Source organism: Lynx rufus, unplaced genomic scaffold (assembly GCF_022079265.1).
Source record: "Lynx rufus isolate CCGP_SWC_20201006 ecotype Redwood Valley unplaced genomic scaffold, mLynRuf1.p SCAF_8, whole genome shotgun sequence".
NCBI classification, from domain to species: domain Eukaryota; kingdom Metazoa; phylum Chordata; class Mammalia; order Carnivora; family Felidae; genus Lynx; species Lynx rufus.
In genome coordinates this window covers 72779589-72796372 of record NW_025814896.1, presented here as the reverse complement: position 1 = coordinate 72796372, position 16784 = coordinate 72779589, and the positions used below count along the sequence as shown (strand labels likewise).

The following is a 16784-nucleotide window of genomic DNA, read 5'->3' as shown; positions in this document are numbered from 1 at the left end:
TAACAAATTTGCTTGTCTTCTTTGCTTTTTGGAAGTTCATTTAATAGATGTTGAGATTTCATGAATCTTTACATCTTGGAGGACAATAATGATCTTCAGTGGAAATTATACATGCCATTCAGTAGTAAACCATTTACTGACTAAAGATCACTTAAAATCTTATAATTAACTGTAGCATATCACCAACAAACATTTTTATTTGGCAAATATGAGCTAATTCATAGTACTTTTTATTAGTTAAAAAAATATTACGCTGTCATATTGGGCATGATAATAGATGCTGAAGATCATTAGATAAATAGGCACCATAGCATAGTGATTAAGAGTTGTGTTCAGATGGACCTGGGCTCTGCTGACTTCACCACTTTATCCTGGCGGGATAAAAGGACAGGTCTTTTAACTTCTTGGTTCTTCAGTTTGTTTATCTGTAAGATTAGAAACATTCCATCATTCCAACTCAGGCCAGAAACTGGGCCATCCTTAATTACTTCCTTTTTCTTATATCCCTCACCCAGTCAGCACATCTTTATGTGTGTGTGTGTGTGTACACATCCACAAATTCACATCACTCTTACTGCCTCACAAGCTCTAAGACCTTGGTCTGAGTCACATATCTCTTTGCCTGGATTGCTCTAATAGCATCCTAACCTCAGTTTCTGCTCTTACTTCTTCCTCATCCTACCATAATCTAGTCTTAGTGTATCAAAGACTAATGTCTGTCTCTTCTGTTCAGAATTCTGCAATAGCTCCCGATTTCACTGAGTAAAAGAACTGTTTCATGGTATTTAATAGTATAGATGTAATATATTTAATAATTCTCCTATTGATGGGTTCTTATAAGTGGTGCTTCAGTTAACATCCTTATATTGTAACTTTGTGACATGGGTGTATATTTCTATAGAATGGAGTTTTAGAAGTCAAAGTGCTGGTGCAAGAAATATGCAAAGTTAAAATATTGATAGACATGGCTAAATTATCCATAATATTAATCAGAACTTTTTCAGTAATGAATGAAAGAAATAATTCAAACTAGTTAACACAAAGAACGGAAATATATTGTTATGAGCACCAGGTGTTGTATGTAAGTATTGAATCACTGTATTGGACACCTGAAATGGATATTACATTGTATGTTAACTAACTGGAATTTAAATAGAAATTTAAAAAACTTCAAAAACAAATAAGGGACATATAGTGCTTATGTAAATATTAAGTCTGAGTGGTAGGTCCCTTCAGGCATTGCCAGATGCTCCTATTCAAAACGATGTTGTCAGGACTCTGGGTCTTTCTTTCTCTTATGTCTGCATTTCTCTATGTTCATTTCATTCTCATGTAGCCTTTCTCTTTGGAAGTTCTAGGCAAACTTTGTCTTTAAAGAAGTCTGTGTATTCTGGACATTAATCCTTTGCTGTTACATGTGGTTCAGTTATTTCATATATTTTCTCCTAGTCTTAATTTTTTATAGTGTCTCATGTCTTTGTAATGCCTTCAAACCTCTTGCTTTCCACTGACTTTTTCCCTTCATCTTATATGCATGATGAAATCTCTTAAAGGGTTATCTGAAAGTTTTGCCCATGGTGAAAATGTTTGTTGTGGAAATTATCTTATACCCAACCTTTTCTTAGAATTGCTAAGTAAAGCATAATGATTGTGCAAAGTACTTGACTTTCTCAGCTACCTGAAATGGACATTCATCACTCTTTGTGATTGGCACATCTTAAATTTGTTTGGCCATCATCAAATTGTGGCTCAGTTGTTGAGATAAGGTTCTGATCTTAATATTTAACCTATGTTAATGAATATTTAACGCTTATTAAAACCATGTGTTTTTGCTTTCTTTCTTAGAAAACAAAAGTGTACCATTTCTCACTTAAGTAAGCAAGTTTACTATTCATTTATAAGTAAAAATACACTTTGTGTTAGGAACCATAGGGTTGTGGTATAATTGCTAGAATGTTAAAGTCAACTCTTGTTATTGCTGCCCAGGTGTCAGCTGGCTGGCATTGGTCCAGCTGACATGGCCCCAATCCTCAAGGTGCAGCCAAGAAAGAACTCACAAGTTGTCATTACAGAACCGAAGTGCCCATTATGGGTTTACCCATTATGAAGTCTTGAATGCCTTTACATTTAAATTTTCAGTAAGTAGAATAGAAGCAGAGACTGCTTTGCCCTCCAGTGAGAAATAAGTAGAGGTTAAGGCATTAAAAACAGTATTATGAGCCATTTTCCCAAGAACCCTTATAAAAGAAAGGATGAGAATGAGAGGATGGTTGTTGGTATTCCAGTACCAGATAGGTAAGGTCCCCTTGGTCCCTGGATACCAATTAAGGAGGGCAGTTTATCATTGAAACTTCCAAAACCAATTTATATTGGATCCTGAAAACTTTCTGAAAATGGTGTTTTGGAGATTTAATTTGTAACAACTGTGACAGTACATAAATTTTGTAATTCTGTTGAACCCCTTTGAGGGTTCAGGCCAGCTGTTTTATCCTTGTTTTACTGTTAAGGAAACTGCTGCAGGGAGTTTGAGTAATTTACCCAAAGAGTAATCCAATAGAGAACTGGTGGAGCCAGGATTACAGCCTAAATCTTCTAACTCCAAATCCACTGCATTTGCTCCACCATGTAAGTTTCCTGGTCCAGTGGTTTTAGAGATAAACTATTCAAATGTATCTATCTATTTTTTTCTATAGGTGAAATCTTTTAAGATTTCAATTTAGTAGTTAACTGACTTCACTGTTTTTCATCCTGCATGGGAAGGGCCTTTTCTTTTCTTTACTTCATAGATAATTGCACAGGAGTATTTTTTTCCCTTTCATAATAAGATGGGTGTGTGTGCAAATCACGAATGGTGGCCCTCAAATCATTCAGGTGGGAATTAAGCTCCCTTCCTTGGAGGTGGGGGGGGGGAGTATTTACATAGATTATTGGATTTATCTGATACTTAGAATATTGCTTATTTCCCATTTATTTATTCAATCATTTATATCTGCCTGGACTCGTGTATATTTATTTTATACATTGCGTTATAATCCAATATGATATTTATTTTGTTGCTCAAATTGTTCTAGGTTTCGTCATTGAGTGCTCTTTCAGATCAGCTCTTGTGTTTCTTTGGCATGTCCCATGTTTTGTTTTTTGAGCACTTTTTTACTTTCTTTACCTAGAAGATGGTCCAGGCTCATTTTGTATATTCTGTGTGCCCATCCTAGAATCAGCCATTTTCTTAGGAGCCCTGGTTCCTTTTATTGGAGAACAGTTCTCAAAACCAAGATTTAGGCACTGATTGTGCTTGTTGCTACTGGTGTGTCACTGCTTTTAAGCCTTTTCAGCAGACAGGGCTAGGAAACATATTTATTATAACCCATGTGTATACACATGCCTATAAGCATTTCAATATCCATCCATCTGTATTCTGTATTAAAGCTAAGTATAAGTTCATGCTAATGTCTGGATTCTAATCCAGTACCGTTTGGTTCATTCTAGCCTTCCTCTTTTGCTTATCTGTAACCTCCCTTTTTAATAGTGAGAAACCTGTCGCTATCTACCATTCCTTTGTTTATTTGAGCTTATTGTACATAGATGGTGGTTTCAGAATTGTTCATCTTTCCCCCTATGATAAACAACTTTACCAACCAGACTACAGTGTATATATACACTTCCTTTTGTCTTTAGCCTTATGGTTAGTTTCTGGTCATAAAACCATTTTCTAAAGTGTCATCCATTTGTAGTCCAATTAGACACTTTTCTCACAGTTTCCATTCTATCCTGAGATTCCCTGACTGTACCCACCTGGTTGGTTTTTTTTTTTTTTTCATTGCATACATTAAGTAAGTGTCACTCTTTGTGTTATACAGTTTTTTAAATGGCTATGATTAAGTCGTATCTCTCTTCTTTCTCAGTGGAAGAGAACATCCTTCCTTCTTTCCAAAACAAATTCCTCAGTATATCTAATGCAAGACTGGCCTAGGTCGGCTTCTTTTCAGCCATCATCTCTTAGTCTCATTTTGCTTCTGTGGCTCTTCATTCTCTCCCTGATGGGCACCCTCCTCTCTGCCTTTGTATTATCACCACGTTGGTTTACTTATTCTAACTTTAAGACCTGGTTTAGTGTATGCAGTAAGTCTAGTCTCCTCTTAGTACTTGCTTTCTTTATTTTTCTAACTTTGTTATTCTTACCTGTCCTCTCCATCTCTATCAACTTTAGTCACTTTATCAAGTATCGTAAAAGCAACCAACCAAACCACAACAGGTCTTCTCACATTTTGGTTAGAATTATAATAAATTTATTAATTATTTTGAGAGGAATGCACATCTTTATAATATTGAGATTTCCCATTTAGAAGCTGTCTGTGTTTTGGCACCTGGATGGCTCAGTTGGTTAAGTGACTGACTTTGGCTCGGGTCTTGATCTCCCAGTTGGTGGGTTCCAGCTGTGCTGACAGCTCAGAGCCTGGGGCCTGCTTCAGATTCTGTGTCTCCCTGTCTGTCTGCACCTCTCCTGCTCGCCCTCTGTCCCTCTCTCTTAAAAAAAAAAAAAAATGAATAAAAAACGTTAAAAAAAAAAAAAGATTTAGAAGCTGTCTGTGTGGGGCACCTAGGTGGCTTAGTTGTTAAGCATCTGACTCTTGATTTTGGCTCAGTCATGATATCATGGTTTGTGGGATCAAGCCCCACATCAGGTTCTGTGCTGACAGCATGGAGCCTGCTTGAGATTTATCTCTCTCTTTCTCTCTGCACCCCTCCTACCCCTGCTCACAGTCTCTCTCTCAAAATAAATAAATAAATAAATAAATAAATAAATAAGTAAGTAAATAAATACATACTTAAAAAAATAGAAGCTGTCTGGTATCTATATATGTGTATGTGTTCCTAGTTTTTCTCTTAACTTCATAGTTTTGTGGATATCTGAATAAAGGTCAGTTTCTGACTAATCTGGGAAACACCGTTTTTGTGATATGAGCTTTAAAAATATAACTGCTCTATTTTGCAGTTTAATTGTGCATCTGTAAAGTTTGAGACTTGTAAATATTTTTTTTTAATTTTAAAAATTTATTTACGGTTTATTTTTGAGAGAGCAAGAGAGAGAGTGTGGGGCGGGGACAGAGAGAGGGGGACAGAGGATCAGAAGCGGGCTCTGTGCTGGCAGCACAGAGTCTGATGAGGGGCCTGAACTCACGAACGGTGAGATCATGACCTGAACTGAAACCCAAGAATCAGACGCTTAACCGACTGAGCCACCCAGGTGCCCCAGAAAGTCACTTTCTAAAGTCACTTCATGTGACTTCAATAGTTCATTTTGCTTTGGAATTACACAAAAATTAACGTAGCCATTATTTACATAATTTTAATGTTACTAGAACCTTGAGATTTTCATAACAGATAAACCTCAGAAACCTTAAAGTAGAAGTTGTATGCCACTGTTTGATTTCTTTGGAAATGGAGTACATTTTATTATTTTAGAAATACAATCTTGAGTACTTCACTGTAGTCTTAAGTTAGAAAAGGAGTATTTAAAAATTTTTTTAACGTTTATTTATTTTTGAGACAGAGAGAGACAGAGCATGAATGGGGGAGGGTCAGAGAGAGAGGGAGACACAGAATCTGAAGCAGGCTCCAGGCTCTGAGCTGTCAGCCCAGAGCCTGACGCGGGGCTCGAACTCACAGACCGCGAGATCATGACCTGAGCTAAAGTCGGACACTTAACTGACTGAGCCACCCAGGCACCCCAGAAAAGGAGTATTTTAAACTACCCTCATTTTATTAGTTGAATACAAGAAAGTAATGCTTGACATGAGACCATTCCTCTCATGGAAACTCAGAAATTAAAAAAAAATCAAATTGAGTATTATTTTAGTAAATCCTGCTTAAGCAAATCTTTGGTGCTGCATCCTCTTCAGATCTTCTTTTGTGTTATTTTTCAACTCCTGCCACTCCCCTTCCCTTCCCACCAAAAATGAGAGAATAGAAGATGAGTTTGTGGACAGAGTTTGTGTGTAAGGAATACCAGGGAGCTGTTCACACTGTGACCCCTGTAGAACTTTTTCTTGATTTTCTAGAGAGTTTTAAAGTGAGACCTCCCGTTTATAATTACAATTTAATATTTCATTAAATTCTTCTTGGAATCTTTGCTTTTTAATCACAAGAAATAGTGGTACCTTGCAGTTGACTTTCTTATTTTTATTTTTACATAGATTCATCTGAAAACTACATTAAGACAAAGACATTTGAGGGCTTTTGTGCCTTGCATCTTGCTGCAAGTCAAGGACATTGGAAGATTGTACACATTCTTTTAGAAGCTGGGGCAGATCCTAATGCAACTACTTCAGAGGAAACCACGCCGCTGTTTTTAGGTGAAGTATGCTATTTTTGGTACAGATGCAGTTTTTGCTTTTTGTTTTTGGTAAAAGAACTACACTTAATCCCCGCCCCCCCCCCCCCCCCAAGCTGTTGTGTTTACAGTATGTTCTTTGGCAAACATTATACTGCCACCTCTCTCATTCTGAAACCAAAAAGTTATATTTAAAGGTTTCTCTCTTCTTTTCCATCCTTGGGTGATAGCATCTGGGAATATCTTTAAGTATTTATTTAAAGTTGTAAAATTTTTTCTGTATTGTAGTCGTCATCATCATTGTTCTCAAATTGTTCTGAATACTACAGATAGCTTAAATTGTAGCAGTAGTTATAATAAGATTACCTGTGAACATTTTGTTTGCTTTTGCTTTTTGTTTGTGTTAAGAAATTGAGAAGATTTTATGGAAGAAATCACCAGCTAATCCTTTAATGACAGTTAATTTGTTGCCTGTATGAGTCACTGTTCAGACTTCTTCAATTATGGACTGTTTTTAATTTTGTAAGGACAAAGTTCAAATTCTAACGGGCACACTTCACTACCTGTCTTTTCTTCCTCCCTCCTTCTCTTTGATCCTCTTTTTTTCCTGTTTGATCCTATTTGTTGTTAGGTACATTGAAGCCATAATGTTTAGTGGAAAATGAGAAAATTAAGAGAACAAAACATTTGTGTAGAATCAGTGTATCTGGACTAGAGTTTTGGTCCTACCATATGTAATTTGTAAGTTCATTTATTTACTGTATGCTTTTGTTTCCCCGCTTATAAAATGAAAGTAATAGTACCTATCTAGTTTTTATTTGACTGAGAATAAAATGAGATGCCTATGAATGTAGCTCATTCCTTTTAAGCATAATATATACTTAAAATTTATATGTAGTAAAATTTATTCTTTTTAGTGTATAGTTCTATGCGTTTTGGTGTATGCATCAAATGTGTACATCTCACATCTATGATTTTGATGTATGTATAATGTGTAACGACAATAATAGTCAAGAAATAGGACAGTCCCATCACCCTCATACCAAATTCCATCATGCTGCCTATTTTTAATTTTTTTAATGTTTACTTATTTTGGAGGGAGACACACACACACACACACACACACACACACAGTCCGAGTAGGGAGGGGCAGAGAGAGGGAGACACAGAATCCAAAGCAGGCTCCAGCACTGAGTGTCAGCACAGAGCCTGATGAAGGGCTAGAACTCACGAGTTGTGAGATCATGACCTGAGCTGAAGTCAGATGCTCAACTACTGAGCCAAACAGGTGCCCTGGGCTACCTATTTTTAATAAATCTCCCCACTCCCCTTCACCCTTAACAACCACTGATCTATTTTCCTCCCTGTATTTTGCTTTTTTTGCAGAATGTCATATATAACATGTATATACATAACATATATTTTGCAGCATATAACCTTTAACTTAGCATAATGCTTTTGAGATGCATACATATTGCATTATCAGTAATTCCTTTTTATTGCTAAGAAGTATTCTATTATATAAATGTAACACAGTTTATCCGTTTACCAGTTGATAGACATTTGAGTTGTTTTCAGTGTTTGGTGATTATGAATAAATTGCTACAAACATTTGCATGCAGGTTTTGTTTGAATATAAGTTTTAATTTTTCTTGAATTAATACCTAGGATTGTTAGATCATGTGGTAAGTGTATGTTTAACTTTGGAAAACAATTCAGAAGTTTCTTATAAAGTGACTATACAGTTTGTATTCCCTCCAGGAATGTTTGAGAGCTTCAGTTGCTACACATTCTCCCTGACACTTAGTACTGACATTTTTTTTTTTTTTTTGCTTTTAATGGCATCTCATTGTGGTTTTAATTTGAACTTTTCCTGATTGCTAATGATATTGAACATCTCTGATGTGATTATTTTCCATTTTTCCTTTTTTCACCCATTCCTTTTTTTTTTTTTTGATATATGAAATTTATTGTCAAATTGGTTTCCATACAACACCCAGTGCTCATCCCAAAAGGTGCCCTCCTCAATACCCATCACCCACCCTCCCCTCCCTCCCATCCCCCATCAATCCTCAGTTTGTTCTCAGTTTTTAACAGTCTCTTATGCTTTGGCTCTCTCCCACTCTAACGTCCTTATTTTTTTTTTTTTTCCTTCCCCTCCCCCATGGGTTCCTGTTAAGTTTCTCAGGATCCACATAAGAGTGAAACCATATGGTATCTGTCTTTCTCTGTATGGCTTATTTCACTTAGCATCACACTCTCCAGTTCCATCCACGTTGCTACAAAAGGCCATATTTCATTTTTTCTCATTGCCACGTAGTATTCCATTGTGTATATAAACCACAATTTCTTTATCCATTCATCAGTTGATGGACATTTAGGCTCTTTCCATAATTTGGCTATTGTTGAGAGTGCTGCTATAAACATTGTCACCCATTCCTTTTGTGTTTGGGTATTTTTTTTTTTTTTTAATATTTTCAGACTTATGGAAATGTTTTCACGGTCAAGGGATTCTCATATACTTTTCACCCAAATCGTGTTCTTTTGCTCTTTTTTACTTGATTATTTTATTTCTTCTATTTGTCCATATATTTTTTCTGAACCTTTTGAGATTAAATTACAGGCATAATGTTTCTTTAAAAAAATTTTTTTTTAATGTTTATTTAATTTTGAGAGAGAGCCAGCACATGAGAGGGGGGAGGGACAGAGAGGGAGACACAGAATTTGAAACAGGCTCCAGGCCCTGAGCTGTCAGCACAGAGACAGACATGGGGCTTTCCAGATTTTTTCTTGTGGTTGACTTCAAGTTTCATAGTGTTGAAAATATGCATGGTTTGATCTCAGTCCTTTTGTACTTCTTGAGGGATGATTTGTGGCCTACTGTGTGATCTGTTTTGGAGCATGTTCCATGTACACTTGAGAAAAATGTATTCTGCTGCTTCTGGATGAGATGTTTTGAATAACTGTTAAGTCCATCAGGTCCAGTGTATCTTTCGAAGCTGTTGTTTCCTTGTTGATTTTTCTACTTAGATGAATTCTGTCCATTGTTGTAAATAGGGTGTTAAAACCCCCTACTATTAGATTATTATTGATAAGTTTCTTTGTGTTTGTCACTAATTGATTTATATATTTGGGTGCTTTCGAGTTGGGGGCATAAATATTTAAAATTGTTAGCTTTTCTGGGTGAATAGACCCCTCAATTATAATATAGTGCCCTTCTTCATTTCTTGTTACAGTCTTAAAATCTAGTTTGTCTGATATAAGTATGGCTACTCTGGCTTTTTTTTGGCATCCATTTGCATGATTGGTGGTTCTCCGTCCCCTTACTTTCAATCTCCAGGTCTTTAGGTGTAAAATGAATCTCTTGTAGGCAGCATATAGATGGATCTTGTTTTTTTTTTATTTATTTTTTCCATTCTGATACCCTATATCTTTTGATTGGAGTATTTAGTCCATTTATATTCAGAGTGATTATTGAAAGATATGAATTTAGTGCCATTGTATTGCCTGTGGAGTTGGTGTTTCTGGTGATGATCTTCGGTCCTTTCTAGTCTTGTTGCTTTTGGTCTTTTTTTTCTCCACTCAACGATTTCCCCTTAAAATTTCTTGCAGGGCTGGTTTTAGTGGTCATGAACTCCTTTAGTTTTTGTCTGAGAAACTGTTTACCTCTCCTTGTAGTGTGAATGACAGTCTTGCTGGATAAAGAATTCTTTTTTGGCTGCATTTTTTTTTCCCATTCAGCACATTGAATATATCCTGCCACTCCTTACTGGCCTGCCAACTTTCTGGGGACACATCTGCTGTGAACCCAGTCTGTCTTCCCTTGTAAGTTAAGTACTTATTCTCCCTTGTTGCTTTCAGGATTCTTTCCTTGTGTGTGTATTTTGTGAATTTAACTATGATATGCCTTGGCGATTGTCAGCTTTTGTTGAATTTAATGGGAGTTCTCTGTGCTTCTTGGATTTTGATATCTGTGTCCTTCCTCAGATTAGGGAAGTTTTCAGCTATAATTTGTTGGAGTAAACCTGCCCCTTTTCTCTCTCACCTACTGGGACTCCCTATGATACAAATGTTACTCTATTTTGATAAGTTGCTGAGTTCCCTAAGTCTACCTGTGTGATCCATTACCTTTCATTTATTTCCCTCTTTTCAGCTTTGTTATTTTCCATAATTTTATCTTTTCTATCACTGATTTGCTCCTTTGCTTTGTCCATCTTCATTTTTATGGCCTCTCTTTGGGTTTGTGTCTTGGTTATAGCATTTTTAATTTTGGCCTGATGAGATTTTAGTTCTTTTATCTCTGCAGAAAAGGATTCTCTAGTGCCTTCTATGGTTTTTTTTCCAAGCCTAGCTAGTATCCTTATAATTGTTGTTTTAAATTGTAGTTTAGACATCTTATATGTGTATTGATTAAATAGTTGGCCTATAGCTATACTTCTTGTTCATTCTTTTGGGTTGAATTTCTCCATCTCATCTTTTTGTCCAGAAAAGAGAAGAAGAAAAAAGAAAGAAGCAAACAAAAAACAAAACAACCCCCCCCAAAACAAAACAAAACAAAACAAAAAAACTAGTTCCTGGGTGTGTTTGGTCTGCTTGCTAAAAGAATCTAGATCCAGGGGTATCTGGGTGTCTCAGTTGGTTAAGTGTCAGACTCTTGGTTTGGGCTCAGGTCGTGTTCTCACAGTTTATGAGTTCAAGACCTCTATTGGGCTCTGCTGAAGTGTGGAGCCTCCTTGGGATTCTGTGTGTCCTCTCTCTGCTTCTCCCTTACTCACATGTTCTGTCTCTCTCAAAAATAAATGAACATTAAAAAAAAAATTAAAAAAAGAATCTAAATCCAAGTAAATAAATAAATAAAATGGAAATAAAAAAACCAAGTCTTTAAAAATAAAAATTAATAAAAAATTTAAAAAAGGACTAAAAAAAAGAAATGGAAAAAGAGAAACATTTAGAGAATAAAAGTAAAAAGGAAGCTGGATTCTATTTCCCCTAGAGCTGAGGCTTTGCAGCTCTCTATGATCAGTAAACTTGGTAGGAGCTAGTTTGTCCTGTTCTGGGGGAGGGGCCTGTTGCCCTGATTCTCAGGTGAACATCCCCCTTTGGAGATCCATCTGCAGGGTTCAGGGGGTTGGGGCTTGGTGTAAATGGCTCTGGCCTCCAGTAGATGCGCTGTTTTTGCTCCCAGAAGGCTTTCAGTGCTGATCGGTTGGATGAATATGGTAGTGCCTCGCTTGATAGCCCTGGAGCTGAAAGTTCCTACCCCCCCAGTTTTCACAGAATCCTCACAGAAAAGCAGTCAGTCACCCTTCTTGTCCCCAGTTTATGTCAGAACCCTGTGTTCACCTTGCCTATGTCCGAGTTTTGTTTTTTTTTTTTTAAATCTCTGGCGCATGACTGAGTTAAAACACTCCACATTTTAGGGACTCCCGGAGCTTGGAACCTTGCTGTTCCTCTGGGGGGAGGGTCTTGCAGTGCTTTTGCCTGTTTGTCTGCTGTGTAAAGAAGGTGATCATATGATCTGCAGCGGTTGGGAGTTTATGGAAGGCAGCAGAAAGTCAGCATCCTAGCTTGCTGTCCTCAGCTGGAATCCATGCTCCAGTGACTGGGAACAGTGCAGCATCTTGGTGTCACCCTTCTGGTGATCCAGGGGATCCTCAGTCCATGCTGTCACTCCTGGGACTCCACCCGATCTCGCCAGCCTAGCACCTTTAAGCCAGGCACTCCCCCATGGTAGCTAGCGGACTTCTAAAAGTTCAGATTATGCACTCTGCTGCTTATGATACTTTGTAGTAGCCTCTGTAAGCAGGCTCCCTCCCCATCACCATACCCTCAATTATATCTTCCCCAAGTCAACTGTCTGCATATCCTACCTTCCAAAACATGGTCACTTTTCTACTTGCAGGTTTTGTTTTCTTAGACCTCCTATTATTGGGTGTTCAGAATGATTTGATAACTATCTAGCTGTGTTCAAGGGACAAGACAAGCTTAGGGTCCTACCTCCTACCTCTGCCATCTTAACTCCTCCCACCAGGATCACTTATTTAATTTAGTTGTTATGTCTCTTTAGCTTCCTGTAATTAGAAACAGATTTTTCGCTGTTTTTCTTTTACAATTTTAACTTTTTTCTTTTCTTTTTTTTTTTTTTAACATTTTTTGAAGATTTCAGGTCATTCATTTTGCACATTGTTTTTCATTTTGGGTTTGTCTGATGTTTTGTCTGATGTCTGAGGTTTTTTTCTTGATAGCGTTCTGGTTATGTATTCCTGGCAGGAATATCAAAGACATGAAATGGTATCTTAGTGTATCTTATTAGGAAGAATATGACTCATTACTGGTACTGTTAATTTATGATAAAGTGTTTTGAATATGTGAAATGTATCATTATAAAGATGTTTTGGGGCGCCTGGGTGGCTCAGTTGGTTAAGCGTCCGACTTTGGCTCAGGTCATGATCTCACGGTCCGTGAGTTCGAGCCCTGCGTCGGGCTCTGTGCTGACAGTGCAGAGCCTGGAGCCTGTTTCGGATTCTGTGTCTCCCTCTCTCTCTCTGACCCTCCCCCACTCATGCTCTGTCTCTCTCTGTCTCAAAAATAAATAAACATTATAAAAAAAAATTTTTTTTAAATAAAAAAAAAAAAGATGTTTCATGGAAGCCTTGCTGTAATATTTGATTTCTTAGAGGGGAGATTGCTTTTTATATAGTTGTTTTTTTTTTCCACATGCACAGTTAATGGATATTGTGTATGTAACTACATAGTAAGCTTTCATTGTGGCCTAGCCATGTGCAGTCTCTATTTGAGTTGCTGTCTGTAAGAAATCTACCATATAAGGGCGCTTGAGTGGCTCAGTCGGGTAAGTGTCCAACTTCAGCTCAGGTCATGATCTTGCCCTTCCTGAGTTCGAGCCCCCATCTCAGGCTCTGTGCTGACAGCTCTGAGCCTGGCCAGGCTTTGGATTCTGTGTCTCCCCCTCTCTCTATCTGCTTCTCTCCCATTAACATTTTGTCTCTCTCTCAAAAATAAATAAACATCAAAAGAAAATGAAAAAAAAAAAAAAAGAAATCTCCCATATAGAGGAGTGAACAAAATTAATTAAGTCCTGTAAAGGAGATAGACGTAAAGTGTTCAAAATATTAAAAGAAAGCAGTACAGATCACGTTGGGATAAAAGAGGACGATTTTTTGAGCAGAGTGTTGTATACCAAACCCTGTGTCAGGTGTGTTACATGAATTAGCTAATTTAATTTTTACCATGATTCTCTAAGATATGTACTATTATTATATCTGCTTTTACATAGATGAAGAAGACATAAAAACACTGTACTGAGGATCAGAAGAACTGTGTTCGAGTCTTGATCCTACTATTGTCTGCATATGGGTTAGAAGAACACTTTCTTAATTGATTTGATGAGGTATTAATAGATGTTCATTGACAAAAGTGTTCCTGATCAACCTGTGCTTGGGAAATACCATGTACTATATTACCCCATGTAGGAAAATAAGAAACAAACAAACATTTGTTCTGTAGTTTAATGTGTCTATCCAGAGAGAAGTATCTTCTGTGCTCTGACATCCTATCTTAGTGTCTTCATAGCTCTTCTCACTGACTGCATTTATTGTATTTATTTGCTTTTTTGTTAATTGTCCTCTTTACTAGAAAGAATGCTCCATGAGAGCAGGCATTTTTTTTTTTATCTTGTTCACTGTTGTAACTTCCAGATCAGGCTTGGTATATGGTGGCAGTTAGTAATTTGTTGGGTGAATGAAAATCTCTCTCAGGCCTGTTATAAAACAACAGTTGTTTTAACTTTAACCCAGAATTTTGAAATGTATTTGACCATAATATTCTTTTTCTTTGTGGAACACTTGGTAAAATCTCAAAGAACATTAGCATTCCATGGAACTATTTGAGAAATGCTAGTTTGGTCATTTAGTTTACACTTTCAAAATATAATGATCCTGGTTTATGAAATTCAGTATTGTTCCTACTTATATAAGTATTTGGAGAAAATTAGAGATGCAGAGTTTTTAGTAATTTCTATTTTAGGATATAGTTAACTTGTAATTTTTTATGTTAATGAAAGAACAGTTGCTAGGATAATTCAAACCAGTTAATAACTTCAAATCACTTATTTTTAGTAACAGGTTTTATTTAGTTTATTTGGCTGCAAACTGACTATCCTAATTATGTTTTATATTGTGTACTACAAAAAATAATTGGACTTAAGCAGGAGGTTAACCCCGAGGAGATATAGTACAGGCAGTACTTTTATGTATTCAAGTACAGCGTCAATTGTAGTAGGTCCTTGTTTGGAAGGAAGAGTATTTTCTTAGAAAGGAAAGGTATAGCTTTAACTTTTGCAGAAACACTAGTCAGAGAATGGACATATGACTTTTTAGTTAGGTGATCTGTGCTCCAGTGTCTTCTTGCCCCATAAATAATATGATAAACTTAAGCAACCTGCTTTGCTTACCTGTATATACCTTTTTCAAATAACTGTAGTGATCCATGTTTCAATCTATAATGGAAGAGATTCTTTCATTAAAACAAAATGTAGGACACTTCAAGGTTTGCAACAGACTATAGATGATAATGTTTTGATTTGAATAAGAGTGGCTGGACTACCTGAACATGTGAGGGAGGGACTGCCTATCTGGTGTAGCTTCCTTTACCATCTGTAGGTTTGTCTTCCAAAGCTGTTCTTTGCTGGAACTTTGAAGTATGTTGTCCTCTAGCTGCAAGGGAAGCTATATTCTCATGCATGTTGTAGTACCTGTTCTGATGGCCCAGTTACCACCTAGACTGTTGATGGAGGTTATAAATATAAACCTGGAGGATCAAGAGGTAAGAAATGAATGTAAAACTACAGAAACTTGAGAGGTGACTGGAAAAGTCATTGACATCAGGGATGTTCGAGTATGACTGAACTGAACACTAAATGTAGAGCGCAGATTTACTCCTCCACTGTTTATAATGAGAACATTTTCTCTACACACAACTCCCCATGATTTTTATAAAAATAAGTTCAAAAGGGAGCTTTTCAGTTTGATAGCAGTAAGAATCGAAATGAGAAAACCTCGCAAGAAAGGGGAAATTCAGGAAGCTTCTCCTTATCTTTCCATGTGAAAATTGTCATTGAACATTTTTGCTAACATGCAGTTTAAAGTTTATATATTATCAACAGTCTGCTCCCTTAATTTCTTTTCTTTACCCTTATCTTCTCTCCCCACTCCCTTTTCTCTTGCCTCATAAATGCATACATAGTAAATATTCTAAGGATAGATTCGTCAAACTGCTTTGGGAATAAGAATATCCTTATTCATAAATATGGTAGATTCTAACTGAAAACCCAGCTAATTATATAGTACATAGGTTTTCTTTTTATTTTGCTATGTATAAAATAACACTGGTGAATTGGAGGCTCAAATCCAATCCAAAGTGACTTCACAGAACAAGTTTTATGGGAACTGCACAGCATGCAGTTTTGGCTTTTGATTGATTGTTTTCCATTTTTTGTTCTGTGTCTCTGCTTATTCTGTGTAACCTTCAATGTTAAACATAGCAGGAATGCCTAATAAGAAGAAAGTGTTTTATAAATAGTGTTATGTGAGGCTGCATATTTCAGTATTTAACTGTGAAGTGTGTCATACTTTAAGCTCACGGGCATATCTTTAACCCTGACTCCGCTGATATATTCCAGAATTGAAAAAACCACAACATATTTCACTTTTCACTAGTATTTTCATGAATCATTGATCATTGATAGGGATCATTTTTTAGGTGCAAGCAATTTTGAGGTTTAGAATTTGTATATTTAGTACATATTAAACGTTATCTTTGGAGTTCTTAGATTTTTCAACAGAAAGATTAATTATCCTCTTCAGGGATTGTAATTTAAGCATTTTTACTTGAGGGCATGTTCTTGAAAATGTGAATTTGAGTTTTCCCAGATCAAAAGTATGGTGTTCACCAAAAAGGCATATTTTAAAAATGTTAATTTCATGTTCTGTTCACTTTCATACCTTCTGTGTTTTAAGACAGTATCTTTTTGATTCTTAAGTAAGCAATTATGAAACTAGGATATTATCTTTCTTATGTTTACCTTTGTTCAATTAAATCTGTTTATATAATCTGTGTTAGTCATTTTGATAAATTTAAGCTTCTAACTTTTAAAGATGAGGAAATCATTATCCTTATATTGTCCCTATATAACTTTTTTTTCCTCTCTTCGATACCCAACTTTTGTTAGTTCAATATCATATTTGCATATTAGTGGAAATGACACTTTACATCCTGTTCTGTTATGGTATCTTAATTCCTTCATTTAATTTTATTCTTAGTTCTGTAGTTAAATAGCTTAGAAGTTTATCACCAATTACTTTGCCATGGCTTTCCTAGCCCTACTTGGCTAACTAAATTCTTCCTTTAATAGGGTCCTCTAAAAGGACACATGGAA

General features: G+C 36.3%; 1 protein-coding gene across 4 annotated transcripts in view; it reads left to right on the top strand.

The window, feature by feature from the left end:
* The window catches only part of ASB3 (ankyrin repeat and SOCS box containing 3), a 122430-nt gene that overhangs the window by 39793 nt on the left and 65853 nt on the right, over positions 1–16784 (top strand). For all 4 annotated transcript variants that reach the window (XM_047069755.1, XM_047069756.1, XM_047069757.1 and 1 more), the window contains one exon: positions 6195–6353. In XM_047069755.1, the coding sequence (XP_046925711.1) occupies positions 6195–6353 (159 nt within the window). The remainder of the gene's footprint in view (positions 1–6194; positions 6354–16784) is intronic.